The sequence below is a fragment of the Siphateles boraxobius genome, unplaced genomic scaffold, assembly GCF_051911475.1.
Source record: "Siphateles boraxobius isolate OS27281-9 unplaced genomic scaffold, OSU_SipBor_1 6, whole genome shotgun sequence".
Taxonomy (NCBI): domain Eukaryota; kingdom Metazoa; phylum Chordata; class Actinopteri; order Cypriniformes; family Leuciscidae; genus Siphateles; species Siphateles boraxobius.
The window spans coordinates 7,607,856-7,618,741 of record NW_027509186.1 but is presented as its reverse complement, the minus strand read 5'-3'; the positions used below and the strand labels follow the sequence as shown (position 1 = coordinate 7,618,741).

General features: G+C 37.5%; 1 protein-coding gene across 1 annotated transcript; it reads right to left on the bottom strand.

Moving 5' to 3' along the window:
* Nucleotides 1-2,901: 2,901 nt before the first annotated feature.
* On the bottom strand, nt 2,902-4,500 carry LOC143715789 (claudin-3-like). The gene has a single exon (XM_077207556.1). It carries the CDS (start codon nt 4,388-4,390, stop codon nt 3,743-3,745), a length of 648 nt encoding a protein of 215 aa, XP_077063671.1. The 5' UTR covers nt 4,391-4,500; the 3' UTR covers nt 2,902-3,742.
* Nucleotides 4,501-10,886: the final 6,386 nt, after the last annotated feature.

Below are 10,886 nucleotides of genomic sequence, written 5' to 3'. Positions count from 1 at the left end.
AAGTACACTTTAGCAACAAATGTTGAAAAAGATAGATAAAAATTATTATTTATACATACTGATGTGTAAATTGCATGCCATTTGCAATTAAATAAAAATGGATTAAAGTTTAAAGGCAGTTAGTTGAACTTAAGATCTTTTTTGATCTACTTAAGTACTTGTAAGATGTAATTAATCATTCTTTCTATTGTCTTTGAAATGTGGTTAACTTTACTGCCAAAGCATTTATGTGCTGCTGTACTGAGAAGCATTTATGGTAAACTAAAATCTACTTTTTTCTTTGGAATTGTATTTTGTGCCAGTGTAGAGTGAATGCAGGGAATAGAGATCAGGATGTGGACACGAGTGAACAACTGGAAATGTGTGTCGTGGGCAATGCACTACCATCTGAGCCAACAGTCCAATGGTTTAATGCCATCTCTATTGAAACTTGGGTCCCTTTATATTATATTGGGTCCCTTGGGAAACTTTATATTAAGTGGCTATAGGTACTATGTACTTACATTGAAATTAATAATTTGATACAATGGACTTATTGTGTACATACATGTTTTACATTGTACTTATATTTTTAAAATACCTACATGTAATTACAGCTGTAGTTAATGTATGTAATTACATTTGTAATTACACTGTTGACCCTTCCCTTACACCTTAACCCACCCTTAAACTGACCCATACCACCACACCTGACCCTAACCTTACCCGTATCACACCTCAATAGCAGCAAAAGTGTTTTACAATACAACATCAACACAATAAGTACTTTGTACTTATTTTTTGATGTAAGTACATAGTACTTAAAGCCACTTAATATAAAGTGGGACCGAAACTTGTATGTCATGTATTGAAATACATTTGTAATTACACATTTGTAATGATGAAGTTAAAATGAAGTACATTTAAAATATATTAACTCTAAATGTAATATCAAATAACACAGTCAAGTACTTTATATGTGCAGTAGTATGTTAGTCAACACACAAAAGATTATTAAAACAATGATTTAAAATGTATTTAAAAGTAAAACTTTTAATTTGGCATTATTACAAAGTGCACTTTAAAAAAAGGCTATTGATACAATCAATACAATTATTAAAGTGTAGTCTGAGATAAACTAAACTAAACTAAAGTTGACTTGGTAATAAAGTATTTGATAAAAAATAAGTATTTGGTTTAAAAATTTCTGCTGTGAAGTTTAACGTTTGTTATGTTTGTGTTATTTTGATAGTATTTTGATAATTACTTGATAAAACGTTTTACTATAACTGTTGCCCTTATTTTCCTATACAGCATATTAAATTAATGACCATGTTTACACGCAAGTTCATATTATGGTTAAAGGGATAGTTTACCCAAAAAATGAAAATTAGCCCATGACTATGGGCTATATGACTTACTTCTTTCAGACGAATATACAATCAGAGTTATATTAAAAAATGTCCTGGCTCTTCCAAGCCTAATAATGGCAGTGAATGGCTGCATGTCTTTGGAAGTCCATCAAAGCACATCTATTCATGATTAAAGTGCTCCACGCGGCTCCGGGGGTTAATAAAGGCCTTATGAAGTGAAGCGATGTGTTAGTGTAAGAAAAATATCCATATTTAAAACTCTATCGACTAAAATAACTAGTTTCCAGGAGATGGCGGTACGTATCGATTTACGTGGAAAGATAAAGACTGAACTAGACGCACGACGCAATGACGGCAATTGACGCCTCTCGCGGTTCAAACAAACAGGGCTGGGCAAACGCGTTCATCATCACACTGTGCATCAAGTTCAAGGGTTTCTCTTTTGGCGTAAATCGATACGTGACGTACGTGTGTGTGTGTGTGTGTGTGTGTGTGTGTGTGTGTGTGTGTGTGTGTGTGTGTGTGTGTGTGTGTGTGTGTGTGAATGTGTGTTCATATAAATTAGTTTGCCAAGTTTCTTCACAAATCTTGCTTTTTGTATAGTTCATACACTAATAAGTAGATTGTGCCATCAATATAGCATTTAATTATTAAATTAACATTGGGGGGAAGAACCCCTATTAATGGTATTAATATTATGAATGTAGGTAATTTAGCTTGCATGCTGGTCTTAACTGGGCTGACACTGATCCTGTGTTTATAGAAACAGGTGACATATCCTGGTAAAGTGATATGCTTGGTGAATGCATCATTCATATGAGTCCCTATTCAATATTTCAAGTTGCCGCAGTTAAAAGCTGCTAAAACTGGTTCTCAATCAAGTATTTAATCTAATTACAATTAATGCTGGGCAACGATTAATTGTGATTAATCACATCCAAAATAAAAGTTTGTGTTTACATAATATATTTGTGTGTACTGTGTATAATAATTTTGTATATATAAACATAAAATATTTATATTTATATATAATTTAAATTATGTATATATATATATAATTTAAATTATGTATATATATATAATTTAAATTATGTATATATATATATATATATATATATATATATATATATATGCAGTATATACATGCAAATGTTTCTTAAATGTATACATGCGATTAATCGTTGCCCAGCACTAATTACAATACATCACTCAACAGAATTAATAAAGATGGTATTCTGTATCCTTTTTTATGCATTTGTTGCATTGTTTTTTTATAATGAAGATAACTTCAGCTAGATAATTAACCTCTGACAAGTGTATTTGTTTAACTACTGCCGTTGTGTTCTGTCTCTCACTTGCCAACATCTGCCACCTACACTTGTAAGGTGATCTGTTGATGATTTCATGGTGTGTATTTGGCTTTGTTGCTAACTGGAGGTAACATGGCCCTGTGGCTTGAGTTTCAGGTTTTCTCTAGTCATCATGATTATAAAGGAACTGACACTGAGATGAATTCAAGCATCCATACTACAATATTCAAAATTCATTATGGATTGATGTATTCATTTATTGTTGGAACAGAAAGGTGCAATGTTAATGTTCCTGATCAACAATACACTATACAGTAGCTTACACAGATTACAAACTTTGGACAAAAATGACCGTGCTCAGATCCTCCGCGGTTCTTTCTGCCTCAATGCTCACTATAAAATAGTCACACCCATTCCAGCCCTCCTCCCACAATTCTGGGTCACAATAGCCCACTTAAACGATCCTAGAGACAGTTTTTAGTTCAGTTTATTTATTTTAATTTTTTGAATACAAATTGGAGTGGCAGCAAGTGTTTATCAAACAATGATACATGTAAAAGAGTATGTGCTTCTCAAATTCCATTTCTACAGCTCGATGAAAAACATTTTATAAATACTAAAGAAATGCACATTACAATTCGAATCATATAAAGTAAATACATTACACATGGACATTTACCTGTGTTTAGTTGAGGTAAAAGGACAATGACAAGTTCAAATTCTCCAACATAGTAAACACACAGTCAACTTGTCTGTCCCAAAAATCTTAGTGCAACTATTCCTACAAAGCTAAAAGAAATGGCAAATAAAAAAAAAAAGCTTTATACCCCTCAGGTAACTGAAAATCATGCTTTGTTTATGAATTCGGTCGAGAGGAACAGTCCGAGTTTACATTTTCATAGCAATTACCAAAGGTCATTTTCACACGGTCAGAGTTTGAGTTCTTATATTCTAAACAGCCAAAATATAAGCACTGACATAGAGACCAAAAACATCAAACAACTTCCTCCGACATGTTCCCCGTGGCATATTTCCACTTTTCTCCAGAAAATATGATGTCCATATATTGAGCTGTTGGTTTCACACATAGTCTCTTCTGTCATACCCTCCTCCACCCGTTGATCGAGATGCAGGATACGGCATTCGAGACTGGTTGTATTTCTTGTCTTGTGGAGGACAGGAGCAACAGAGCAGAGAACCCCCCATGATCAAGAGCACAGATGCTGCCCAGCCGATGTACAGCGCGGCTCCCAGCTCTCGTCTCTGGGCATCGGGCAGCAAAGGGTTGTAGAAGTCCCGGATGATACTGTTGGCAGACCAGGACACAGGAATCAGCTGCATAAGCCCAGCCACGATGAAGACCACCCCTCCGAAGATCATCACTTTAGCTTTGGACGACTCATCCTCAATGCAGTTAGTGCACTTTGCTCCTCCGATGGACACCAACACAGCCAGGACGGTCAGAAGGATGGATATCACAGTCAGGGCTCGAGCTGCCTGGAGGTCCTGAGAGAGGGCCAGCATGGAGTCGTAGACTTTACACTGCATCTGTCCCGTGCTTTGAACCACACAGCTCATCCACAGACCATCCCAGATGATCTGAGCCGTCACGATGTTGGAGCCGATAAAGGCAGTGACCCTCCACATGGGAAGAGCACAAGCCGCGATGGCCAAGAGCCAGCCCAGCACACATGACACCATACCTATGAGCTCCAGCCCTAAAGACATGACTTCTTAAAGATCTGTGACAGCTACATGCAATGCCAGAGCGTTCAGTAACCGGGCAAGCAGCTCGAGCAGATACAAGCCTAATTTGAGCCAATGCCTCAGAGCAAATGGAGCGCATCTGTGACAAAACAAGTGTTCTTTATAGCCCAGATCAGGTAGAGAGGAGGAGTCTGTCAGGATGAAGACATTACACAGAGGAAGGGCTTAGTCACACCAGAACTAAACTGCTCCCCATTCATGGAAAGTATTGGGAATTAAGAACAAAAGATCATTTATTTGCCCATCAATGGAGACTCTGCCAATGCTTGTGAACATTTACAAAGGTAGAGATAAAATGAACATTTTAAGGTATTCTTTTGAAAGGATTAGCAATTTTCCTGTAATACCAGCAAAGACCTCAATATTGAGTAGTTTTAAATTATTGTCATTCCACAATGTGACACAAACTAACACATAGAATGACATTATAACTTTCAACACACTCAAATGCAGTTTAGTGTGATAGTGTATTAGACCAAGTGAAACAGCGCTGACCAGTTTAACTATTAATTCAGCACTTGTGGGTAGTTCGGTAGAATGAAATATCTTTATTCCTTTATATCCGCAGGACTCGCGTGTGGTGCTGACATCTGTCTTGCTCAGTTGGGGACATTAAATTTAAGATTTAAATTACTATTTAACAATAATATTGATCTGGCTGGATTGACACTATTTTACAAGAACTGAACTGAGCTAGACGATGACATCACAGTTTTCTCCAGAGCGGCTACAGATATATATTATTATATAAATGAACTAAATCAATAACTTTTTTTTTAAAACAAAAATGAAACATCACTGAACTTACTTAAGACTGTGACGCTATTTTCTTCTGGAAACAAACTTTTTTGCATAATTTTATGTGATCTCTGTACAGCTTCTTTGAAACATTCTGTATTGTAAAAAGCGCTATATAAATAAATGTGACTTGACTTTCATTAGCAATCGCAAACTGCTTCATAGCACAGTCATGTTAAAAAACATGAATATATTCACTCATCCATAAACATGATTTCCCATAAACATTATTATAAGCATGGCGACAAGTTCCATGATTCCGCTTATTCACTGTGTCACCAACCTAGCCCTTTGTTATTGTAAGAGGTTAGTGACGCCTAGCGCCGAAAAAAAATTACATATTGTAGCTTTAAAGGTTTTTTGTTGCTTGTAAATTGTTTTGGTGTAAGGTGCCCATAAATAAAATTTATTTTTATTATTAATTCTTTGGTTGGTTATTAGCATGCATATTACTAGGATATTGGCTGATTATTAGTTCTTATGAAGCACATATTAATGCCTTATTCTGCATGACCTATATGGCGAACAGGACGATGCCGAGGGACGTGAGAGAACGGCGCGAGGCCGTTCTCTCACGTCCCTCGGCCTCGTCCTGTGAGGCACAACCATATTCTAAATCCCTTAATCCTACACAATACCTTAAACATCCTAGTAACTATTAATAAAAAGTAATTTGGAGTTTACCAAAAGTTGTTATTAAATAGTTAGTTAATGGTGAGAATTGGACCGTAATCTAAAGTGTGACCAGTAATTCTTTTAGAAGTATATAGTAACACTTGAATCATTACTATCCAAAAACATTACACAAACCTCAAAAGTTTACAATGACTTCAGTCATTACTAGAAAATTATCGTGCTTTTTACTTTAGAATACGGTTTCAAATAATTAGTAATTCCTTCGGAAGGATATGTTAATATAAGTCATTATACTAGTTGGTTATGGTACTGTTTACTATTTTTGTGAAAGTAATGACCCCATTCAAACATTTTGGGTAAGATGTGGTAAAAATACTTAATAGCAAAAATAGCACAATACTTTTATTCATTAAGAACGAATTAAATTGATCAAAAGTGACAGAGAAGACATTTATAATGTTACAAAACATTTCTATTTAATAAATGCTGTTCTTTTAACTTTCTATTCATAGAATTCTGAAAAAAGTATCACAGTTTCCATAAAGAATGTTAATATCACTGGCAGTTGTAAGGTAAGTAAAAACTAATAGGATCTAATTGCAGCAGTTTTCAGGCTTTATTCTAACAACAAACTCAGAAGAACAAGAACATGAAACACAATAACCATCCAAATGCAACAATAACAGAAACTGAACTAAACTAAACACAGGGCTTAAATTTCAAGGTTTGCGTTCTCGAGCCAACAGGCACTGTTGTTGTGCAAATGAGCGGCCGAATAGCATTAAGTGTTTTCTGTTAGAACGGTGTCGTGTAAGCGTTGTAAGTGCAAGTTAATAACTAATGATTGTTGCAACGGAAGTGAATCAATCAAAACTAACTTTAGCTGGACAATAACTTTATTTTAGAGCTGCTGTAAAGCCAAAACAATCTTACTTTAATTCCTATTATCACTGTAAAGTTGCTTTGATAACTCAAAGGGACTAATCAAAGAAACGAGACCCAGCTGACATGACTAATGAGTAATTAAACCAACATGTGAAGGGGATAAATCAATAGGACACACTGGGAAACTAGGTTAAAATTAACAGACACACAGGCAAACATGTACTGATCACAATGACTCGGGATCTTCTCTCACTGGAACGGACTCGGGAACTTCTCTCACTTGAATGGAGTCGGAAACATCTCTCACTGGAATGGACTCGGGAACTTCTCTCACTGGAATGGAGTCGGGAAGTTCTCTCACTGGAACGAAGTCGGGAACTTCTTTCACTGGAACGGACTCATGAACTTCTCTCACTGGAACGGACTTGGGAACTTCACTGGAATGGAGTCGGGAACTTCTCTCACTGGAATGGAGTCGGGAACTTCTCTCACTGGAATGGAGTCGGGAACTTCTCTCACTGGAATGGACTCGGGAACTTCTCTCACTGGAATGGACTCGGGAACTTCTCTCACTGGAACGGACTCGGGAATCTTTCTCATTGGACAGGTTGCTGGCATGCTGGTTTTCTCCTCGCTCTCGCCGATGGTAAATGGGGTACCGTTGCAGAGGAGTACCCAGTCCTCATACTCCCTAAATGTCCCTCAAGGGCCGTCTCGGGGCAGGCGTGCTCTGGTCTCTGCATTGAGGCCTGCCCTGAAAAACACACACAGGCTGGACAAGATGTTGCAAATCCAGAAAGGCCTGTGTCTGTCTCACTGGTTCCCCTGCGAGAGGAGGATAATTTTTACTGCTGCTAGAGCCATTTTTGAAGGTCTGTTATTGTGTCACCGATTGCAAGGTAAATAAAAACAGGATCCAATTGCAACAGTTTTCAGGCTTTATTATAACAACAAACTTAGGAGAACAAGAACACAAAACAGAACAACCGTCCATACGCAACAATAACAGACAACTGAACTGAACTAAAAACAGGGCTAAAATACTCGAGGACTAATAAAAGGTATGAGATGAATTAACAAAACAACTGGTGAAGAAGATTTATCAGTAAGACACACTCGAAAACTGCGTCAAATTAACATTCACACATGCAAACATGAAGACAAAGACAGGTAGTTTTGACAGGTAGTTCAACTTTGCACATAGTGCAAAACCCAAAAATACAAAGTACCAAAGAATTTTTGAAATGATTAATATACATATAAGCAAAAAAAACCCCCAAAAAACCCCACAAAAGGTATCTTCAATATACTCACTTTAGATAGGTTTCTCATGGCACAGTAGTTGCACGCTCGTGTTGACTTGGTTTACAAGAAAAGATTTTGAGTCCGGCCTCCCTCTTTATTGGTGTCATGATTCCTGTCCTGTGTTCCCCTTGTCTTGTGTGATTAGTTCCTGATTGTTCCCAGGTTTGCCTTGTTTGCCAATCTCCACTTGTGTTCCCCAATGTTTCTCATATTCTTGGTCTGGTGTTATCCTAGATAGGTGGACGTTTGCCATGTCTCATCCTGTTCTCAGGTCTATGATCTTGGTTTTGTTCTTATTATACTATTTCTGCATTTGGATCCAGCTCCTCCTTTGTTTTTTTGAGTTCACCCAGCGTGACAATAGGCCAGACTGCGCCCCTTCTGAGGATGCTCCATTGATCAGGTAATAATGACCCAATCAACATTTCTGTAAACTTTAAAATACACATAAACATTCATTTTTCATTTGTATTATATAAAACCCATATAAAAATGCTAAACACAAGGCACAATATCAGAAATTACTAATCCTTTCTCTCTCTTTGCCAGTCCAGTCACTACATCTACAAACAACCCAAACGGTTTTGACAGACTTTTAGCAGTGAAACTGTTACGGAACGTAGACTCGGACAACAGGATGGAGTTAATGGAACGTTTTATTCACAGCTTTGAGCAAACCGGCAAACTGGTGAGTATAGAATTCAATAAAGACTTTGGAGGAAGGGTAATGAATAATAACTTTACTTCCCTTTTGTTACAGGTACAGGAGATCGTGGATGGGAAGATAAATGAGAGGGGCAGCGGTGAGTATGCTGGTAATCCTTGTTTCCTCAGGGGGGCAGACAGGAGACACTGGAGACACGTGGGAAGGGGAGACATGCTGGAGATGGATGCCAGAAATAAGGTAAGTAGTCCTCTATGTACAGTATAAACGAGGCTGGACAATCAGGGGAGATGATTAACAGGTGCAGGTGATAATCAAAAGAGAGCAGGTGAGAGCCAGAGAGGATTATGGGAACTGTTGTGTAGAAGTGACTGGTGAAATTGTCACAGAAACTCAACGCTTAAATACTCAGTTCCTGAAATAGTCTAATTCAGTATGCTGAATTACCTACTTTTCAGAAATTACTGTGTGACGGCTAGGTCTTTGTCTACATAAATCAGCGCCAAACAGACTCAGGGTTTCACCTACACCTGGCGTGCAAAGGCATACACCACCAGGTTTGTGAATGTGATTTATTGGATACATTAAGCAACCCTTTCAGCAAGTCACTGATTGTTTACAGACAAGTTTGGGCATAAGTTCTTGCTTAGTTGGGAACACTTAATATTCAACAATATTATTGATCTGCTTGTACTGACGCTGTTGTATGAGAACTGAACTGAGCTGGACGATGACATTTATTTGCAGAACTGCTTTATAGATGAAGTTAACTTATTTAATAATTGATGATTTTACAACAGAACTGAATCAACACTGAACTGACTTCAGCTAAACAGCCGAAATGCATAATTTTCTTTTATCACTGTAAAGCTGCTTTGAAACAATCTGTATTGTATTAACCACTATATAAATAAAGGTGATTTGACAAATATACTGTAGACAAATTGTGGATGAGGAACTTCAACATATATTGATTTTTGTGTACATTGATTACTTGCTCCTGTGGATTGAAGATGTAGGACGCCAGCGAGGTCCACAGTGATGTTTCTGTAATCTGTGGGACTATCATTGCAGAATGTTTTAAAGGTGTGATCTCTTGCTAAACCAACGCAGAGCTTTTGGACAATACTGCCAGGTAACACTAAAAGACAGTCTTATCTGTGTTTAGGTTACATTTTATTAAACAAAGGTAACCTGATTTCCATATGCCATCTTTCTGTATCTCTGCTTCTCTGTTTTCAGTATTTAAATTGAGTGAAATAGTTTGTGTAGGGTGTTTAAGATCAGGTTTTTCAAAATAAGTCTTAATGTATTATTGAAACAAGAAAAATTCTATTCTATTCAAGCTGTCAGTATCCAAGCATCAACAATTCAAAACACATGAGACATGTTTTGGAAAGTTGCCATCATTCCTATCTTTCTTGAGGCAGACCAATGCACGGGTTATTATTGAGTCAGGTGGCCTACACTCAATGGGCACTTTATTAGGCACATCTTTCTGATACTGGGTATCAGCCTGATTTATTTATTTTTTTGGCATGGATTCAACAAGGCACTGTTAAGACTCATTACATTTTGGACCATGACAAACATCACACAGTTACGGCAAATCTTTTGACTACACATGCAAAAAACCTTTCCAAAATAACAAGAGCACAAGGAAAGGGAACAAACTATTGTAATGGGGTGAATTAAGATGCAATTCATATAACATTACTGTGACGATCTGTGGCTGGAGTGCCCGCTTGAGCCTCTGGAGGGCACTCCTTCCTAGTTTATTGTTTCCATTATGTTTCACCCTGGACTGATTATGGTTTATTTGTTGCACCTGTTTTAGATTGAGCGTCCCTGATTTAAGCCTGAGTTTTCCCTTTGTTCAGGGCTCAGTATTGTAAGTGTTTGTATGAGTCTGACTGCATTACCTAGCCTTGTTCCAGTTTCCTTGTATTCTAGTGTTTCGGTTCCTTGATTATCTGCCTGTTCCCGGTTTCCCGTTTGCCTTATCCCTGCACGGATTTGATGTTTGTTTGGACTGCTTACCTGGTTTTGACCCCTGCCTGTTTCCTTGTACCTGTCTCTGGATTCTCCTCTTAATAAAGCCCGCGTTTGGATCACCTCTGTCCATGTTCCATGTGCAGTTTCATGACAGAAGACTTCGCCACACCAGAT